The 16,188-nt window shown below is 43.1% G+C and overlaps 1 protein-coding gene across 13 annotated transcripts in view; it reads left to right on the forward strand.

Moving 5' to 3' along the window:
- The window catches only part of DIXDC1 (DIX domain containing 1), a 67,963-nt gene that overhangs the window by 21,324 nt on the left and 30,451 nt on the right, over positions 1-16,188 (forward strand). For 5 of the 13 annotated variants that reach the window (XM_027578147.1, XM_027578150.1, XM_027578152.1 and 2 more), the window contains 4 exons: positions 9,517-9,646; positions 12,794-12,919; positions 14,991-15,222; positions 15,837-15,944. In XM_027578147.1, the coding sequence (XP_027433948.1) occupies positions 9,517-9,646; positions 12,794-12,919; positions 14,991-15,222; positions 15,837-15,944 (596 nt within the window). Of the gene's footprint in view, positions 1-9,516; positions 9,647-12,793; positions 12,920-14,990; positions 15,223-15,836; positions 15,949-16,188 lie in introns of those variants that run through there. The other 8 variants (XM_027578148.1, XM_027578154.1, XM_027578157.1 and 5 more) reach the window with 4 other exon arrangements.

Genomic DNA, 16,188 nt, shown 5'->3' on the forward strand with positions numbered 1-16,188 from the left:
ATATAATCCCAATAAAATTGCCCACAGTCTTTTTTAGGAGGTTAGGTAAAAATAACAAAATACATATGGAGAAATAAATATGCAAGAATAGTCAAGAGAGCACTAAAAAAATGAAATTTTCAGGGGGCAGGGACTAGCTTTAGTGGGCATTAAAATGTACTGTAAAGCCTCTATAATTAAAACATTATGCATGAATAAACAAATATATGAATGATATAGGATGCAAAACCCATAAATAGACCCAAGGACTTATGGAAATTTAGTATATGATAAAGGTAACATCTCAGACCACCAGGGTAAAGAGGGAGTTTTTAATAAATGGTGCTAGAACAACTGGGTAGTTGTTTGGAAAAAGATGAATTGGATTTATTTCTTACATCATACACAAGAATAGACTCCAGATGGATCAGGGATCTAAATGTAAAAAAAATGAAGCCATACAAGAACTAGAAAAAAAACCAGGTAGATTCTTTGTTCACCTCAATCAAGGGAAAGGCTTTCTAACCATGATTCAGAATTCAGAGGCAGTATATTAAACAATCAATAAATGTGATTATATAAAAATAGAAACTCATGGCCAAAAAGACAAAACAAGTGAAGTCAAAAGACAACTGACAAACAAATATCTGCAACACATGTCAAATACAAAAGGGTAACATTTCTAAGATATAAAAAATTCTTAAAAATTCTTAAAAAAATTCTAAAAAAAAGGACAAAGGACCAAAAACTTTGAGAGAAAAATGAGAAAAAGACAATTCATTTAGATATGAAAAAAGTGATAAAAGGTAAAAGGTATAAAATAGATTATTAAACTTACAAAAAGAAGGTCTTTTTAAGATTTTATTTATTCATTTGAAAGAGAGAGCGCGCGAGAGCATGGGGGGCCTGGCAGAAGGAGAGGGAGGAACAGGCTCCCCGCCGAGCAGGGAGCCCGATGCGGGGCTCCATCCCAGGACCCTGGGATCACGACCTGAGCCGAAGGCAGACCCCTAACTGACTGAGCCACCCAGGCGCCCCTACAAAAACAGGTTTAAGTTCATAATGAAAGAAATGAAAATTAAAACAACACTAAGATAAAATTTCTCATCACACTGGCAAGAATTGAAAGTACAACATATTCTGTTGGTAAGGCTGTGGAAAAGTGTGCTCTCATGCCTTCCTTTGGGAATGCAAACAGGTACAACTGTCGGCAGGGAATTTGGCCGTGTCTGATAAAATTATCCACCGACCCGCCTTTTGAGCCAGCAATCCCACTTCTCGGAATCTACCCTGAAGGTAGACCTGTATCAACATGAAAACATGTGCACAGGGCCACTCATTGTGGTATTGTTTGTAATTGCAAAGCCTTGGAAAAACTCTAAATGCCCACATATAGGAGAATGGTTTCATAAATTATGGCATATCCACATAATAGAGTGCTACAGTAGCTGTAAAAATGAATAAGGAAAAATCTCCAAACCAGTATGGGGTGATTTCCAGAATATATTAAGTGAAGCAAAGTGAAAAGCACAAGTGTAAAGGGAATATCAATGCTGTGCTACTTTTCACACAAGAAGGAAAGGAAAAAGTGGAGCGCATGAAGTTGGTTATGTATGGGGTGAGTAGGAGAGGGTGGAAAGAGCTTAGAGGAGGGAGTGGAGTAGAAAGAACGATGGGGTGGGGGGCTGACACCTTCCTGACTAGATGTTTTTGTATAGCTCTGATTTTTGGAATCTTGTTAATCTTTAACCTGATCATCCTGAATGTGGGGGGAACCCACAATGGACTGCTGATACTAAGAAAGGAACCCGACTGTATTACAAATGAAGAACAGAACCATACCAAAGGGGGTGGAGAACTAACTTACGTGACTTTTGAATCAGTATTTTGACTAATACTGTAAGAGTAAAGACAAAAAGAACTATGCACAAATATTATATTATGGTTAGTAAAGTAATTTTTCACACGGTATGAGTTAGCAAGTCTGATGCTGTTTTATATGTTCTCTAGGATCGAGCAAATATTAGTAAATATATAGTGGAGAGTAAGAGTAGGGTTTCTCACTGGGTGAAAGGAGTTATAATGAAGAAAAGGGACTGGAAGGAGTGAATTCTGTGGGTTGGGTTAGAGGAGGGATGAGTGTAATTTATGCTATAATTCCTGGTATGTCTCTCTGTCAAGATAAGTAGACACAGACGTGTGTCTGTGTGTATACATACCCGCATTTCCTACTCTACTACTGAGAGGGCCAAGAATGTTACCCTAGTAACAATGAGCACAACTCATGCTCAAAGTTTGGTTTCTAAAAGCTATTCTCCAATAAAAAGAACTGGAGTTCTTTTGAGAAATAGCTGATTCCAGAGCTGGGCAAGGAAAGTACAAGATGAGGAGTGTGTAATATCTTCTGATGCCAGAAAGTAAGGAAGTGTTCGGAAAACATGATCGGGCCATATGATCCAGCAGTCCTACTTCTGGGTCTGTATCCAAAAGAATTCAAAGTGGGATCTTGAAGAGGTGTTTGCACACTCATGTTCACAGCAGCAGTATTCACAACAGAAGTAACCCACGTGTCCATCAACAGATGAATGGATAAGCAATATGTGGTGTAAACACACAATTGAATATTATTCAGTCTTAAAAAGGAAGGAAATTCTGACACATGCTACAATATGGATGAACCTTGAGGACATTATGCTAAGTGAAATAAGCCAATCACAGAAAGGCATCATACTGTATGATTCCAGTATTTGAGTTATCTAAAGTATTCAAATTCATAGAAAGTAGAATGGTGGTTGCCAGGGGCTGAGAGGAGGGGGAAGTGGGATTTGTTGTTTAATGGGTACAAGGTTTCAATTTTGCAACATGAGAAATATCTGTAGATTCATTGCACTGCAGTGTGAACATACTTAACATTACTGAACTGTACACTTAAAAATAGTTGAGATGACAAATTTTGTGTTACGTGTTTTTTACCACAAATGTTACTTTTTTTATTTTTTAAAAATATTTTATCTATTTGACAGAGAGAGAGAAAGCACAAAGAGTGGGAGAAGCAGAGGGAGAGGGAGAAGCAGGCTCCCTGCTGGGCAGGGAGCCCAATGTGGGGCTCGATCCCAGAACCCTGGGATCATGACCTGAGCTGAAGTTAGTCGCTTAACCAACTGAGCCACCCAGGTCCCCCCACCACAATTTTTTAAAAAGTGACTGGAGCATATGAAAAGGATACAGAAACCAACATTCGTCCCAATTTGAGCAGCAAAATAAACAATGATAGTAATGGATTAATATAATAAATAAATAAAAGTGAAATAAATACCCATGAGCCCATACTGACGTAAATAAGTTAATAGGGGGAAAAGGGAGAACTCCTCCTCATATGAGGAATTCCAATAACTGTAGAAGGAATGATGGAATTAGAAAAATCATCATTTGGGGAATGTCATAGTAATCAATCAGGAAAAGAAAACTCAATGATCTTTCAGGAAAGAAAAATCGATGTTCAATTTGAAATGGACAGGTAAAGTGATGATGAGAAAAAGGATATTTTCATAGTCTCAAAGCATTTTCCCACAAGATACTTACCAATTACAAGGGGAAAATGGCAACTTTACAGTAGAGAAACCTGGCAGACACTACCTTAACCGATTGATCACAATTTTACCAATAATGAGATGTATTGGCATCATGTGCCTGTTGATATGATGCACTGAGAAGAGTACAGTAGGACTTCTGTGTTATTCCTGCCCAAAATCTATAACCTGAATTTAATCAGTAAGAAATTTCAGAAAAACCCAAGTTGAGGGACACTGTACAGAATAAGTGGGCAATATTCTTCGAAATTGTCAAGATCATGAAAGACAGAGAAAGATTTAGCAACCGTCCCAGATTGGAGGAGACCAACGAGACGTGACGGCTACGCCTAGTGTGAGATCTAGTGTGAGATCTAGTGTGAGATCTAGTGTGAGCTCTTGGATGGTAAAAGGGCAGTGGGACAATTGGTGAGGTCTGAATACGGTCGGAGATTAGTTAATGGGGTTGTGTTAGCGTGGATGACCTGCTCTGATCTTGTACTGCGGTTCCGTGAGATGTAAACATCTGGGGAAGCTAGGGAATGGCGATTGGGGAACTCTCTATACCATTTTTGTTACTTTCATGTAAGTATGAAATTATTTCAAAATGAACACTTAACAAAATAAAAATAATACTTGGGGTTTTGAATAACCCCCTCGTGTGGGTCGACAGTGTTTTCTGGTGGCCAAGGAAGGAAGAAGGAAAGGAAAAAAAAAAAAAAAAAGAAACGTCTAGAATGAGGAATTTTCATGTCTCCTTTTATACCCAGAGTATTATGTTAGGTTCTAGGTGTCTTGGTTTCAGAGAGATTTAGACAGGAGATCAATAATACTTGAAGCCATTTTGTGTAAGGGGTGTTGACCTTGGCTCGCAACTCTGGATATATGTAGGAGCACTTAAGGAATATGGATATACCTGGGCCCTACCCTCAGAAGTTCTGACTGGTCTGTGGTGGGCCCCAGACATTAGTGTTTTTAAAAAGCTTCACCAGTGCTTCTGATGGGTAATCAGGGTTTAGGAAACCCCTTCGTTAAGGGAACTGGAGTGTTTAGCTAGAAGACTCAGGTTAGCTCTTCAAGAATCATATGAGGGAACTTGGGAAAAATAAAGCTAAGTTATACCCCCTGGAGAGAATTCAATGGGGTAATGTCTACATGTCTGTGTTTTTTAAAAGCTTCCCTTGTGATCTTGATGCACAACCAGGGATGGGAACAGTGCTTCTCAAACTTTAATGTGCCTATGAATCACTAGGAGATCTGTTTAAAGTAGGGGTCCTGATTGAGTAGGGCTGGATTGGAGCCTGAGAGTCTGCATTTCTGATGGGCTCCAAGGTGAGGCTGACGCTGCTGGCCTGTGGACCATACTTGGCAGAGTAGACAGCTACTTAGTGTAGATCATTACTCAAGAGACCCAGGCACTGGATGTGGGGGAGAAACTGGTTGAGACTAAGGTGTCTTCTGAGAGTTTGAGGGAGATTCACTGAAACCTCAGGGATACATTTATTTAGGTGATAGTGTGGTCCAGTGAAAAGAACATTGGCTTGGGAGTTAGAATTTCATAGTCATGGTTTACTGTTTGGGTGACCTGGAACAAGTTATTTCACATTTTTTGAGTCTCAGTTTCCAATTGACAATAGAGATACACGTAAAATCTCCCTGGCCAATTAGCATTGGGGAAAATGTGTTCATGGGGGACCTAGCAGAGGGGCGCCTGGCTGTCCCAGTAGGTAGAGCATGTGACTCTTGATCTTGGGGATATGGGTTCTAGCCCCAAATTGGGCATAGAGTTTATAAATGAATGAATGAATGAATGAGGGACCTAGTATAACTCTTGACACAGAGTAGGTGTTCAGAACAGTGGTGACTGTTATTATCATTCATGCTGTAGAATCCTCTTTTGTTGAAGACCAGAGCTGAGATTAATGTGCATGAAAAGTACTATTAAAACCTCTGATTAGTTTTGTATCAGACAGGACTTCTATTCAATAGCCAACAGAAGGCTGTGGTTATTCAAGTAGAAATGATCTTGGCCTAACGTAAACCATTTGTTCTCGTCTGTCCCTGCATTATTAACTTTTGCAGTCACTTTAAGTCTCAGCCTGATGAAATGTGACAAATGATTCACCGACTCAAATATTTGTCATGTACCTGTTACTCTAAAGTCCAATAATTCTGAACTGTTGTCACTCCCTGCATAGAGCATAGTTCAGACCTGAGCTCCTTTGAGCTCACTGTCCCCTTTGCCACCCCTCCCCACCCCCAAAGTGTGGGCTCAGGTTGGGCTGGTGCTCTGAGAGCCCTGTGTGACACAGGACATCCTCAAGATCAGAGCTGAATTGTGTGGGAGGGTCAGGGAAGGCTTCCTGGAAAAGGTGATGCTTGAGCTGAGCCTTAAGAGGAGGGCACCAGACTCAGGGAGGGAGAGTGGCTGGATGGCTCAGTGCGTTTGGGGCACTGCACATGGTTTGGACAAACTGAAACGTGGCGGGCAAATGGGAGGGTAGTGAGTAAAACTGGAGAAGAGGTAGCGGCCAGCACATGAGACTAAATGCAGCTAAGAAGGTTGGATTTTATCTTGAGGATAAGAGAGGCCAGTGAGGGATTTGAAGCAGGAATGTGTGGAGGGTGGGTTGAAGATGATATTAGGTACAGGGAGATTGGTTAGGAGGGTTTTTTTTTATTATTATTTAAATTCAGTTAGCCAACATATAGTATATTAGTTTCAGAGGTAGAGATCACTGATTCATCAGTTGCATATAACACCCAGTGCTCATCACATCACGTGCCCTCCTTCATGCCCATCCCCCAGTTACCCCATCCCCCCACCCACCTCCCCTCCAGCAACCCTCAGTTTGTTTCCTAGAGCTAAGAGTCTCTCATGGTTTTTCTCTCTCTCTCTGATGACTTCCCATTCAGTTTTCCCTCCCTTCCCCTGTGGTCCTGTGTGCTGTTTCTTATATTCCACATATGAGTGAAACCGTATGATAATTTTTTTCTCTGATTGGCTTATTTCGCCTAGCATAATACCCTCCAGGTCCATTCATGTCAATGTAAATAGTAAGCATTCATTCTTTCTGATGGCAGAGTAATATTCCATTGTATATATGAACCACATCTTCTTTATCCATTCATCTGTCCATGGCCATCTCGGCCCCCTCCACAGTTTGGCTATTGTGGACATTGCTGCTATAAACATCGGGGTTCAGGTGCCCCTTCGGATCACTACATTTGTATCTCTGGGGTAAGTCCCTAGTAGTGCAATTGCTGGTTCGTAGGGTAGCTCTATTTTCAACTTTTTGAGAAACCTCCATACTGTTTTCCAGAGTGGCTGCACCAGCTTGCATTCCCACCAACAGTGTAGGAGGTTTCCCCTTTCTCCGCATCCTCGCCAACATCTGTTGTTTCCTGACTTGTTAATTTTAACCATTCTGACTGGTGTGAGGTGATATCTCATTGTGGTTTTGATTTGGATTTCCCTGATGCAAAGTGATGTTTAGCATTTTTTCATGTGTCTGTTGGCCATTTGTATGTCTTCTTTGGAGAAATATCTGTTCATGTCTTCTGCCCATTTCTTGACTGGATTATTTGTTTTTTGGGTGCTGAGTTTGATGAGTTCTTTTTTTTTTTAAGATTTTATTTGTTTATTTGAGAGAGAGAGAATGAGAGATAGAGAGCACGAGAGGGAAGAGGGTCAGAGGGAGAAGCAGACTCCCTGCTTGAGCAGGGAGCCCGATGTGGGACTCGATCCCGGGACTCCAGGATCATGACCTGAGCCGAAGGCAGTCGCTTAACCAACTGAGCCACCCAGGCACCCTGATAAGTTCTTTATAGATTTGGATACTAGCCCTTATCTGATATGTCATTTGCAAATATCTTCTCCCATTCTGTAGGTTGCCTCTTAGTTTTGTTGAGTGTTTCCTTTGCTGTGCAGAAGCTTTTTATCTTGATGAAGTCCCAAAAGCTTGTTTTTGCTTTTGTGTCCCTTGCCTTTGGAGACGTATCCAGCAAGAAGTTGCTGTGGCCAAGGTTGAAGAGGTTGCTGCCTGTGTTCTCCTCTAGGATTTTGATGGGTTCCTGTCTCACATTTAGGTCTTTCATCCATTTTGAATTTATCTTTGTGTATGGTATAAGAGAATGGTCCAGTTTCATTCTTCTACATGTGACTGTCCAGTTTTCCCAATACCATTTGTTGAAGAGACTGTCCTTTTTCCATTGGATATTCTTTTGATTAGGAGTTTTATATGTAAGCTAGGTCAGATCCCAGCTGTTACCCTTAATGCCTTTTCCCCAGAGCAGAGGGGTTTACTACAGAGGTACCCTTTTGCCTGCCTGGTCTGCCTCCCACCGTGCTGTGGCTGTGGAGTAGGAGGGAAGGAGCAGGGCTTGGGTGGGAGTCTGGCCCATATCAAGCAGAAGGTGCAGCCACCCCTATTCTGCGGAATAAGCTGGGTAGCATGAAGCCCTTGGTCAATGCTTGGACCACATTTCCTGTGTTTCAGTACCACGTCTGCTCTGTCCTAGCTGGGGACATTGGGGAAGTTACATAACTTCTCTGAACTTCATCCAGAGAATGGAGAGGATACTGACCCTTCAATGCTTTTGTGAGAATGAATTAGATAGTGATAATGATGAAAATAATAATGACATCAACTGTGTGGCAGGTCCTATTTCAGGTACATTCATTAATACAATAAAACACACATCAAACACCAAAACTAGTGTGCAGTTCATGTAGGTATTGGATTCCTACCCCCACCACCTGCTGATACGCACTTCCTACAGTTTGTCAGCCGCTGATAGACTATTGCCTTAGTACTGTCTTACAAAGACTTTATTTATTCCCACATATCGACACAGAGAAAATAATGAAGATTTAATTTAAGCTCAGGAAGCAGTCAGGGAGTAATTTCCAACATCATTTCATTGACGAAGTACTTGCGGCTTAGAAATCAAGTGTTCTTTAACCAGATTGTAACTTAATACCCGTTAGCCCTTGAACCTGATTTTTATGTTCAGGGTCTTGGGCTTCTACAGAAACCAGACAGAGCTGATGTTGCTTCTGGGACATTGTTCACATGTTATTTTGATATTTAGTGCCCACCTTCAGAAAAAAATGCATAATCAGAATAAACACCTGACTGCAAGCTTTGTATAAGGGAGAAAATGGAATATGTAAGGTTATCCAAGGACTGGGATGAGTTATATGTCCCTATCTGGGCCCATCAGGCTTCTGATGATACTGGCTGGCTTAGTCTCACAATAAATGAAAGTTCTCCCTCCCCCCTGCCCAAGTCTTCAGGGCACTGCTCACCAAAGCCTTTCTTTTCCTTCTTTGTGCAGGTTTTAGGCAACCAGATCCTCTTTGGCAGTATAAAGCAAGGATTAACACTAACTGTGTAGCAATCCCAGGATTATGGGCTCAGGAGAATAAATCTTGCGTTGACCCTGAGATGATTTCAGTTAAGTCTCATTGTGAAGAGCAATGGGAGAGGCAGTTCTGAGCAGGTTTGCTGTTTATTCCTAGTTCCCCAAGACCAGCCTTGTGAGTATCGCTGTCCATTGTGCATTCGAGACACGGGTGATTATTCCTGGGAAGCACAGTGGGTTGCTGGCAGCAGTGATTACACCCGAAAACTGGCTGTGCTTCTTGCTGGGCCTCATCCCTGGTCAACAGAGAAAACACAAGGAAAGCAGGAGTCATTGTTATTGAAACACTCATCTGCTTATCTGTATCTACACTGCCACCAAGTCAGCGGTTAGCTTTCCCTGAAGATTAGCATTAAACTAGAAATTTTAGCACATGCTCCATGTCTGACCATCTTTCTTCTTTATTTCCTTGAAACCTCCTCCTCCCTCTGGATTTGGATTTCCCGCCACAGCCCATTCTCAAGTGCTGCCTTAGAAGGTGCGAGGCAAAGGAGAAGAATAATATGCAACCTTTCTCTTATTTCCACCATTGATTTTCCAGCAGCAGCTTCAGGCGTATGTGGCCTGGGTGAATGCACAGCTCAAGAAGAGACCAGCAGTGAAGCCGGTGCAGGACCTGCGACAGGATCTTCGGGATGGGGTGATCCTGGCGTATCTCATCGAGATTGTTGGTCAGTTGGCCCTGGACTCTGATGCCAGAACATGCCTTCTTTATCCTCCACATGCCCTTCAGAGCTGTTTGCAGCTGCTTTGTAATATATGGAAATGGAAGTATCGAAGGTTTAATGTACTTGCCCAATGTTAATTCATTTATTTATGAGTCAACAAATTCTGTGTGCCGGGTGCTGATTTATGCTTTGGCAGTGTGATTGTGAGCACGCTCTCAGGAGTGTCCCAATCTAGTTGGAAAGACTGGAAAGTGAACACAATTCCATTCATGTACTTAGGACTCTGATGGGGTAAGGACAGGGAGGAGCATGCGGGTGGATGGTGGCACCCACTCCAGTCCTAGGGTTTAGGGATGGCTTGCCAGAAGAACTGATGTCTAAACCATGGCTGGAAAAGGAAATAGTAGTCAGTCCAAAAGAAGGAGGGTTTACCAGCAAAAGGACCCCTCCATGACACTCCCATATCGCCCCACGAAAGGGCTCGTCCTCAGGGAGCCCTGGAGCTGTTGCCAGGCTCTCTTATTGGATGGTATCATGCCCTATGTCCATAGCATTTGTCCACAGCTCTGTTATTATGATAGGATTGCCATTCACTGAGCAGTAATTGTTTTCCTATCTCTCCCCTGTAGACTGAGCTCTTTAAGAGCAGGTACAGGACGCCTGGGTGGCTCAGATGGTTAAGTGTCTGCCTTCGGCTCAGGTCATGATCCCAGGGTCCTGGGATCGAGTCCCGCCCGCGTCGGGCTCCCTGCTCCTTGGGAGCCCGCTTCTCCCTCTGCCCCCCCCCCCCCCGTCTTTCATGAATAAATAAAATCTTTAAAAAAAAAAAGAGCAGGTACAGTGTAACTTTTTTTTCCTGTTTCCACAACTCCTACCCAAGTGCCCGGCACATAATAGGCATTGCGGCATTTATTGTTCTTTTAATCAGCTGACCTTGCTTAGAGTCCTTGAGAGATGTGGGGCTTGCAAGTGGCATGGAAGGAGCCCGGTTTGCTACCCCACTGGGCCAGCTCACCACAGCATCCGTTTATAATAACAGTGGTAATAGTCATAGCTGCCATTTATTGAACACTTTTATCTCATTTAATTTGATGTCATTCAGTTGTCAATCCTTGAGAAGCAGATAATGTCATCCCCATTTTCAGGAAACCAAGCTTAAAAGGGAAGATGTATAAAAATAAGTAAATTCATTGCGCACTTAGAATATATCGAGGATTGTGCTAAGCTACTTTGGATGATTTATGCTATGCGGATGAGATGAGTACTACCGCCTTACTCATTTATGAGGTTCAGAAAGGCTAGGTGACTTTCCAAGGCCACGTAACTGTACCATGGCAAAGCAGAGGTACGAAACTAGACCTGTTTTAATTCCAAAGTTCATTTCAAACCTTTGTTTTCACTGATTTGAATTGATTATACTTGAAAATATAATCAGATAGAAAATGCAAAAGCCACAAAAGGATGTAAAAGCCTTTTTTCTATCTGCACCAATGACGTATTCTTTCTGGAAGCAACCAGTGTTAGCAATTTCTTGCATTTCTTTTCAGAGATGTTCTATGCATATAGAAGCAGTATGAATATGTATTCTTGGTTTCCCAAAACCCAGATTCTTAAGTGCTGCATTTTATTGTGACTTTGCTATATGGAAAAACTCGCTGAATCCACCACCTTATTCCCCATTCTTTCTTTAACATGCCTTCATCGAGCTTTTGATCCCACTCCTCCACTGAAACTGCTTTCGTTAAGGTCACAACCTTTGCCCTATCAAATCCAGTGGCTTGGCCTCATTTTATTCAGTTTAGCAGAACTCAACGCAGTTTGTCCCTCCCTCCTCCTTCAGACACTCTCTTTACTTGGCTTCCAGGACCCTCCTTCCTCACGGGCTCCCCCCTGTTTGTACTGCTGGCTTTTCTCCTTTCTGACCTCTAAGTCTCGAGGTCCTCCTCAGTCCCTAGTCCTTGTGTTATCTCTGTCCCCAGGTGATCTCCTCCCACATGCATCTCTTTAGCTCTAAACTTGTCTTTGAGTTCGAGACATGAATATCAACTCCACGCTCAGCGTGACGCCCCGGATGTCTAAAATGCAGCTCTAACTGCACATGCCCTAATCAGAGCTCTGCGTATCCTCACTACCAGTTCCTCTCTCCTCCAGGTGTCTTCACTGAAGCAACACAGGACGGCCCCATTCACTCAGCTGTTAAAGCAGGACACTGGGAAGTTGTCCTTAATTATTCTCTTTTCGTCATATATCCTAGGCGGTCCTTCACATGTGCTATCTGCTTTATATTAAAATTTTACCTGATATCTGACTTCTCACCTGTCAGTCTTTTCCAGTCAAGCCCAAACCATCATTAACACTTGCCTTGACTAGTTTCATTTGCTAACTAATCTCCCTGTTTCCTCTCTACATAAGCTGAGTCTATATAGAGTCCACTTTTAAAAACACAGATCATTAATCCACAGACCCTTAAATGACCTGGCTTTGCTTACCTGTCTACCTTCTCCTAGGATTCGACTCCGCCCCTCCCCCCCCCCACTCCATTCCAGCCAGCCTGGGCTTGTAGCTGTTCCTCAGATAAGCTGAGCTCATTCCTACCCTGGTGTTTGTACCTGTAATTCCTCAGTCTGGAATGCTTCCTCCTCAAATCTTAACATCTTTTACTTTATTCAGGTCTCTGCCCACATATAACATTGGGGAGGCCATGATCCTGCTCTTCTTTGTTTTTCCTCATAGCACTTACCTCTACGTGTTATATTAACATGTACTGGTTGACTTGGTTGTCTGTCAGCCCTAGAGGTAGAACCTCTGCAGTGGAAGGGACTTTGTCCGTCTTGTTCATTGCTGATTCACTGGTGCCCAGAATAGTGCCAGGCACCCAATGGGTGCTCAGTGAGTATTTGTTGAAGGAGTAAATGTATACACAGTAACCTCACAAGCCCCTGGGTATAGCTTTGAAAATTTGAAGACCCTCCAAAAGGCTTTTACTTTCTTATTCTCCATCCAAATTACAAGCACCAAGGCTTAACTCACTTGCATATTTATATATAATCTTAGCGTTTACATCAAATACTCCCCTTTCCTGGTATCTGGCTATTATGAAACTTTGATAGTGTTCCTCCCTCCCTTCATATGTTTTCTCTCTTCTAACAGCAGGAGAAAAACTGAATGGGGTACAGCTGAGTCCCAGTAACCAACAGGAGATGAAGAATAATGTGGAGAAAGTGCTACAGTTTGTGGCCTCCAAAAAGATTCGTATGCACCAGACTTCAGCCAAAGGTCAGTGCCTCATCACATCTATGGGGGATGAGTACACTCAGCTTTACCCAGTGGTTATGAGGCTCATAAGAACTACCCCTTGCGTAGCCAAGGGTTTTGAGTAGATTGGAATAGGATTAGGCCCGTGGCCTCATATCATTTATCTGTAAAGAGAGTTACCCTCTTGGGACCGGGTGATTAACAAAATCTGAGTGCTTTGAAAACCTGGGTGGAGAAAGACATTCTCTATTCATTTTAATTGAATAAAGATTTGCTTGAGTGTATGTATAAAAATTAATACAGTAGAAATGACAGGATTGGGATATTAACTTTAGAATGTCTCTTTTAAGTAATCAAAAATGAAGATAGATTATGTTTTTCAAGATCCTTGGGTTTCATGCTCAAGAATCATTTCAAATCGTAATAACTATATTTTTTTCATCCAGTTTTCCAGAAGAAAAGTATTTTATAGCTTTTTTTTTTTTTTTTTGTATGTGATTATCACACAGTATTTCAGGCAAGATGAAAGGGGCTCTGGGATCTCTGTACATACCCACTTTTGTAGCTGCATGGCCAGAAGAGGACACTTCTCAGTCCATATTGAGCCCAAGGAAGCGACTGTTCAGGTGTCAGAGAGCCCAGGCTTCTTGGCCCCCACTGTTTCTCTAGAACTGACTGTAGATCTGATTCTGTTTCAGCTTCAGTTTCTGGGTCTGCCTGTGGCTCTGATGAGAGTGGGGGCGGGAGGGAGCCTTCCTTCCATGTTGGATTACTGGTGCTCTCGGTGTTGGGATCCTTCAGGTGGGGCAGATACTATTGAGAGTGGCCCATAGGGAGGTATCAATCAATCTTTTTCCAAGTCTTGCATATTTGCAATGCTACGAAACTAAGAAAATAGAATTTTACCCATTCCCTTACTTAAACTTTCACCAGACCTAGCACATTGTTTTTTTGCGTGCTTCCTTCTTTTTTTCTAGGGCAAAATTTAGAGTGCTGTAATATTTCTCCTTTGGTCCCCATGAGGGGTGGGCTTGGGGATCTGGCCCATTAAAGTTAGCTATTTTGAGGGAATACTGCCATTGAGGACATCATTGTCTACCTGGAGAAGTGCAGCAGCTTCCTAATTAGTCTCACTGCCTCGAGTTTTGCCCCCCTCCCCTCCGCTCTCCACACTGCAGCCAGAATGATCTTGCTGAGAATACATAAGCTCATGCCACTGCTCTGCACGTGTGGGTCCTTAGGGGAAAATCCGCAGTCTTTCCTGTGGCTTGCCATGCCCTTTCTGACCTGACCTGCGGCCTCACCCTTCACCCTCTCCCCCTGCACTCTGAGTCCCTAGCCATGCTGCACTGTTTTCAGTTTCCTCTGCCAGTGCCGTGCCACAGAAATATAACGTGAGTCTCATATATGGAACTTAAAAGATTCTAATAGCTACATTTAAAAAAAAGGGAAATGGGAGAAATGAATTTTAATAATACATTTTATTTAACCCAGTATATCCAAAATATTATCAGTGCAACATGTAATCAGTGTAAAAGCTATTAATGAGATAATGTGCATTCTCTTTTTTGTACTAAGCCTAATGAGATGTGTTTCAATCTGACTTTTTTTGTGTGAAGTACTACCCTTATAGCACATTTCAATTCAGACTCTACCCTTTAAGTGCTCAGTAGCCTCATGTGGCTAGTGGGTCCCATACTGGACAGCATAGTTCTCATGGGTTATGCTCTCTCTCACCTCTAGACCTTCACACCTTCTGTTCCCTCTTCTTGGAATACTCTTTTCCTTCTCCTCCTTCACCTGATGAACCACCCTGTGTCAGTCAAGTCTCAGTTTAAAATTTACTTCCCCTAGGAATCTTTCTCTGAGCCCTCTAGAGTGGACAAGATGCCTTTACTTTGGGCTCCCAGAGCATCCTGTTCCTCTACCACACCACGTTACCATACTTCATTATGATTGCTTTTAAATGTTCTGTCTTCCTGTTGAACATGGCTTTGTGAGGCAAAGAGACCTTTGTCACTAGCAAATACATATTAAATGAATGAACCCTCTGCCTCCCTCTTAGGATCTCTGGGTCTTTTCTGTCCCTCAGATATTGTGGAAGGAAACCTGAAGTCTATCATGAGGCTGGTCCTTGCCTTGGCAGCTCATTTCAAACCTGGCTCCAACAGGACGGTGAGCCAAGGAAGGGACCCCAGAGCCCCTCTGCAGAGTCACCAGCCACACTGCGCCACTGCTGTGGCCCAGGGAGCCGCTGTCGCTCTGGCTGATGTGTGTCATGACATGTCACGGTCAGGACGGGATGTCTTTCGATACAGACGGAGGTAAGCGTTGAAATCTGGGGATGGGAACTGATTCCTCTGATATTTCACAGTAAATGATATCGTGCAATAGATGGATGTGTCACCTAAACAACGCCACATTGCAGGAAAGAGCATGGAGTACCGGTCAGTGAGGACACTCCAAGAGAGAAAATCCCTTTTAAAAGAGATGTTTATTTCGTAGTTAGCAGAAAGTAAAGGAATCATATTTGTAATTTTTTGTCCTGGTGCCCAGGATGTTAAATATATGCCTTTGGCACCGTGTGTTTTCTTCACGGGGAGATATGTGGGAGCAAGGTTCCAAGTCATCTGGGGGAGTCTCTCTCTAGAATGTATCCTAAAGCCAACTTATCCTGAAGACTCATGGCAGGAAACCTTTTGGGGGTTGTATGTCTGCTGGGAGAGAGCAGGACCCTGGGTGTTGCAGAGCCTGGTGAAATTGGTTGTGTTTATGTCTGTCTTCCTTACTGGGTGTCCAGTGTCTTTAAGGCAGGGGCTTGGCCTTACCCCTCTTTGTTCCCTTAGCACTCTGAGAGTGGCCATCTCTCAGTTCTTGTTGAGTTGCCCTGAACTGAACGACTGACACCCTCTCGTTTGCTGGTGCTCTCCGACTTTAGGAACAGCGGCATGGACCAGGAGATTGAGAATCCCTGCTGGAGCGTGCGGGCCCTGGTGCAGCAGTACGAAGGGCAGCAGAGGTCCCCATCTGAGTCCAGCGGCCCCAGGTAACTGTGGTGGCAGCTCCTCAGCACGACCCGCCTGGTTAGAGGTGGAATTCCTGGGGGGTGGGGGCGGCTCAGAGTTTTCAGCTTCAGGTAGCAATATAACAGGCAGTAAGGCTCCTCCCTCTTTTCTCTTTCCCTCAGTTTATGTTTGACTCTAAAGGGGTTGTCTTCAGCCCTGCTTTGCGGTTTTGTGCTGGCAGGAAGGTAGGGAGGGTGGGGTGCAGGGAAGTTTCCCACACAAGGA

The sequence above is a fragment of the Zalophus californianus genome, chromosome 11 (assembly GCF_009762305.2).
Source record: "Zalophus californianus isolate mZalCal1 chromosome 11, mZalCal1.pri.v2, whole genome shotgun sequence".
In the NCBI taxonomy this organism is placed as follows: Eukaryota; Metazoa; Chordata; class Mammalia; order Carnivora; family Otariidae; genus Zalophus; species Zalophus californianus.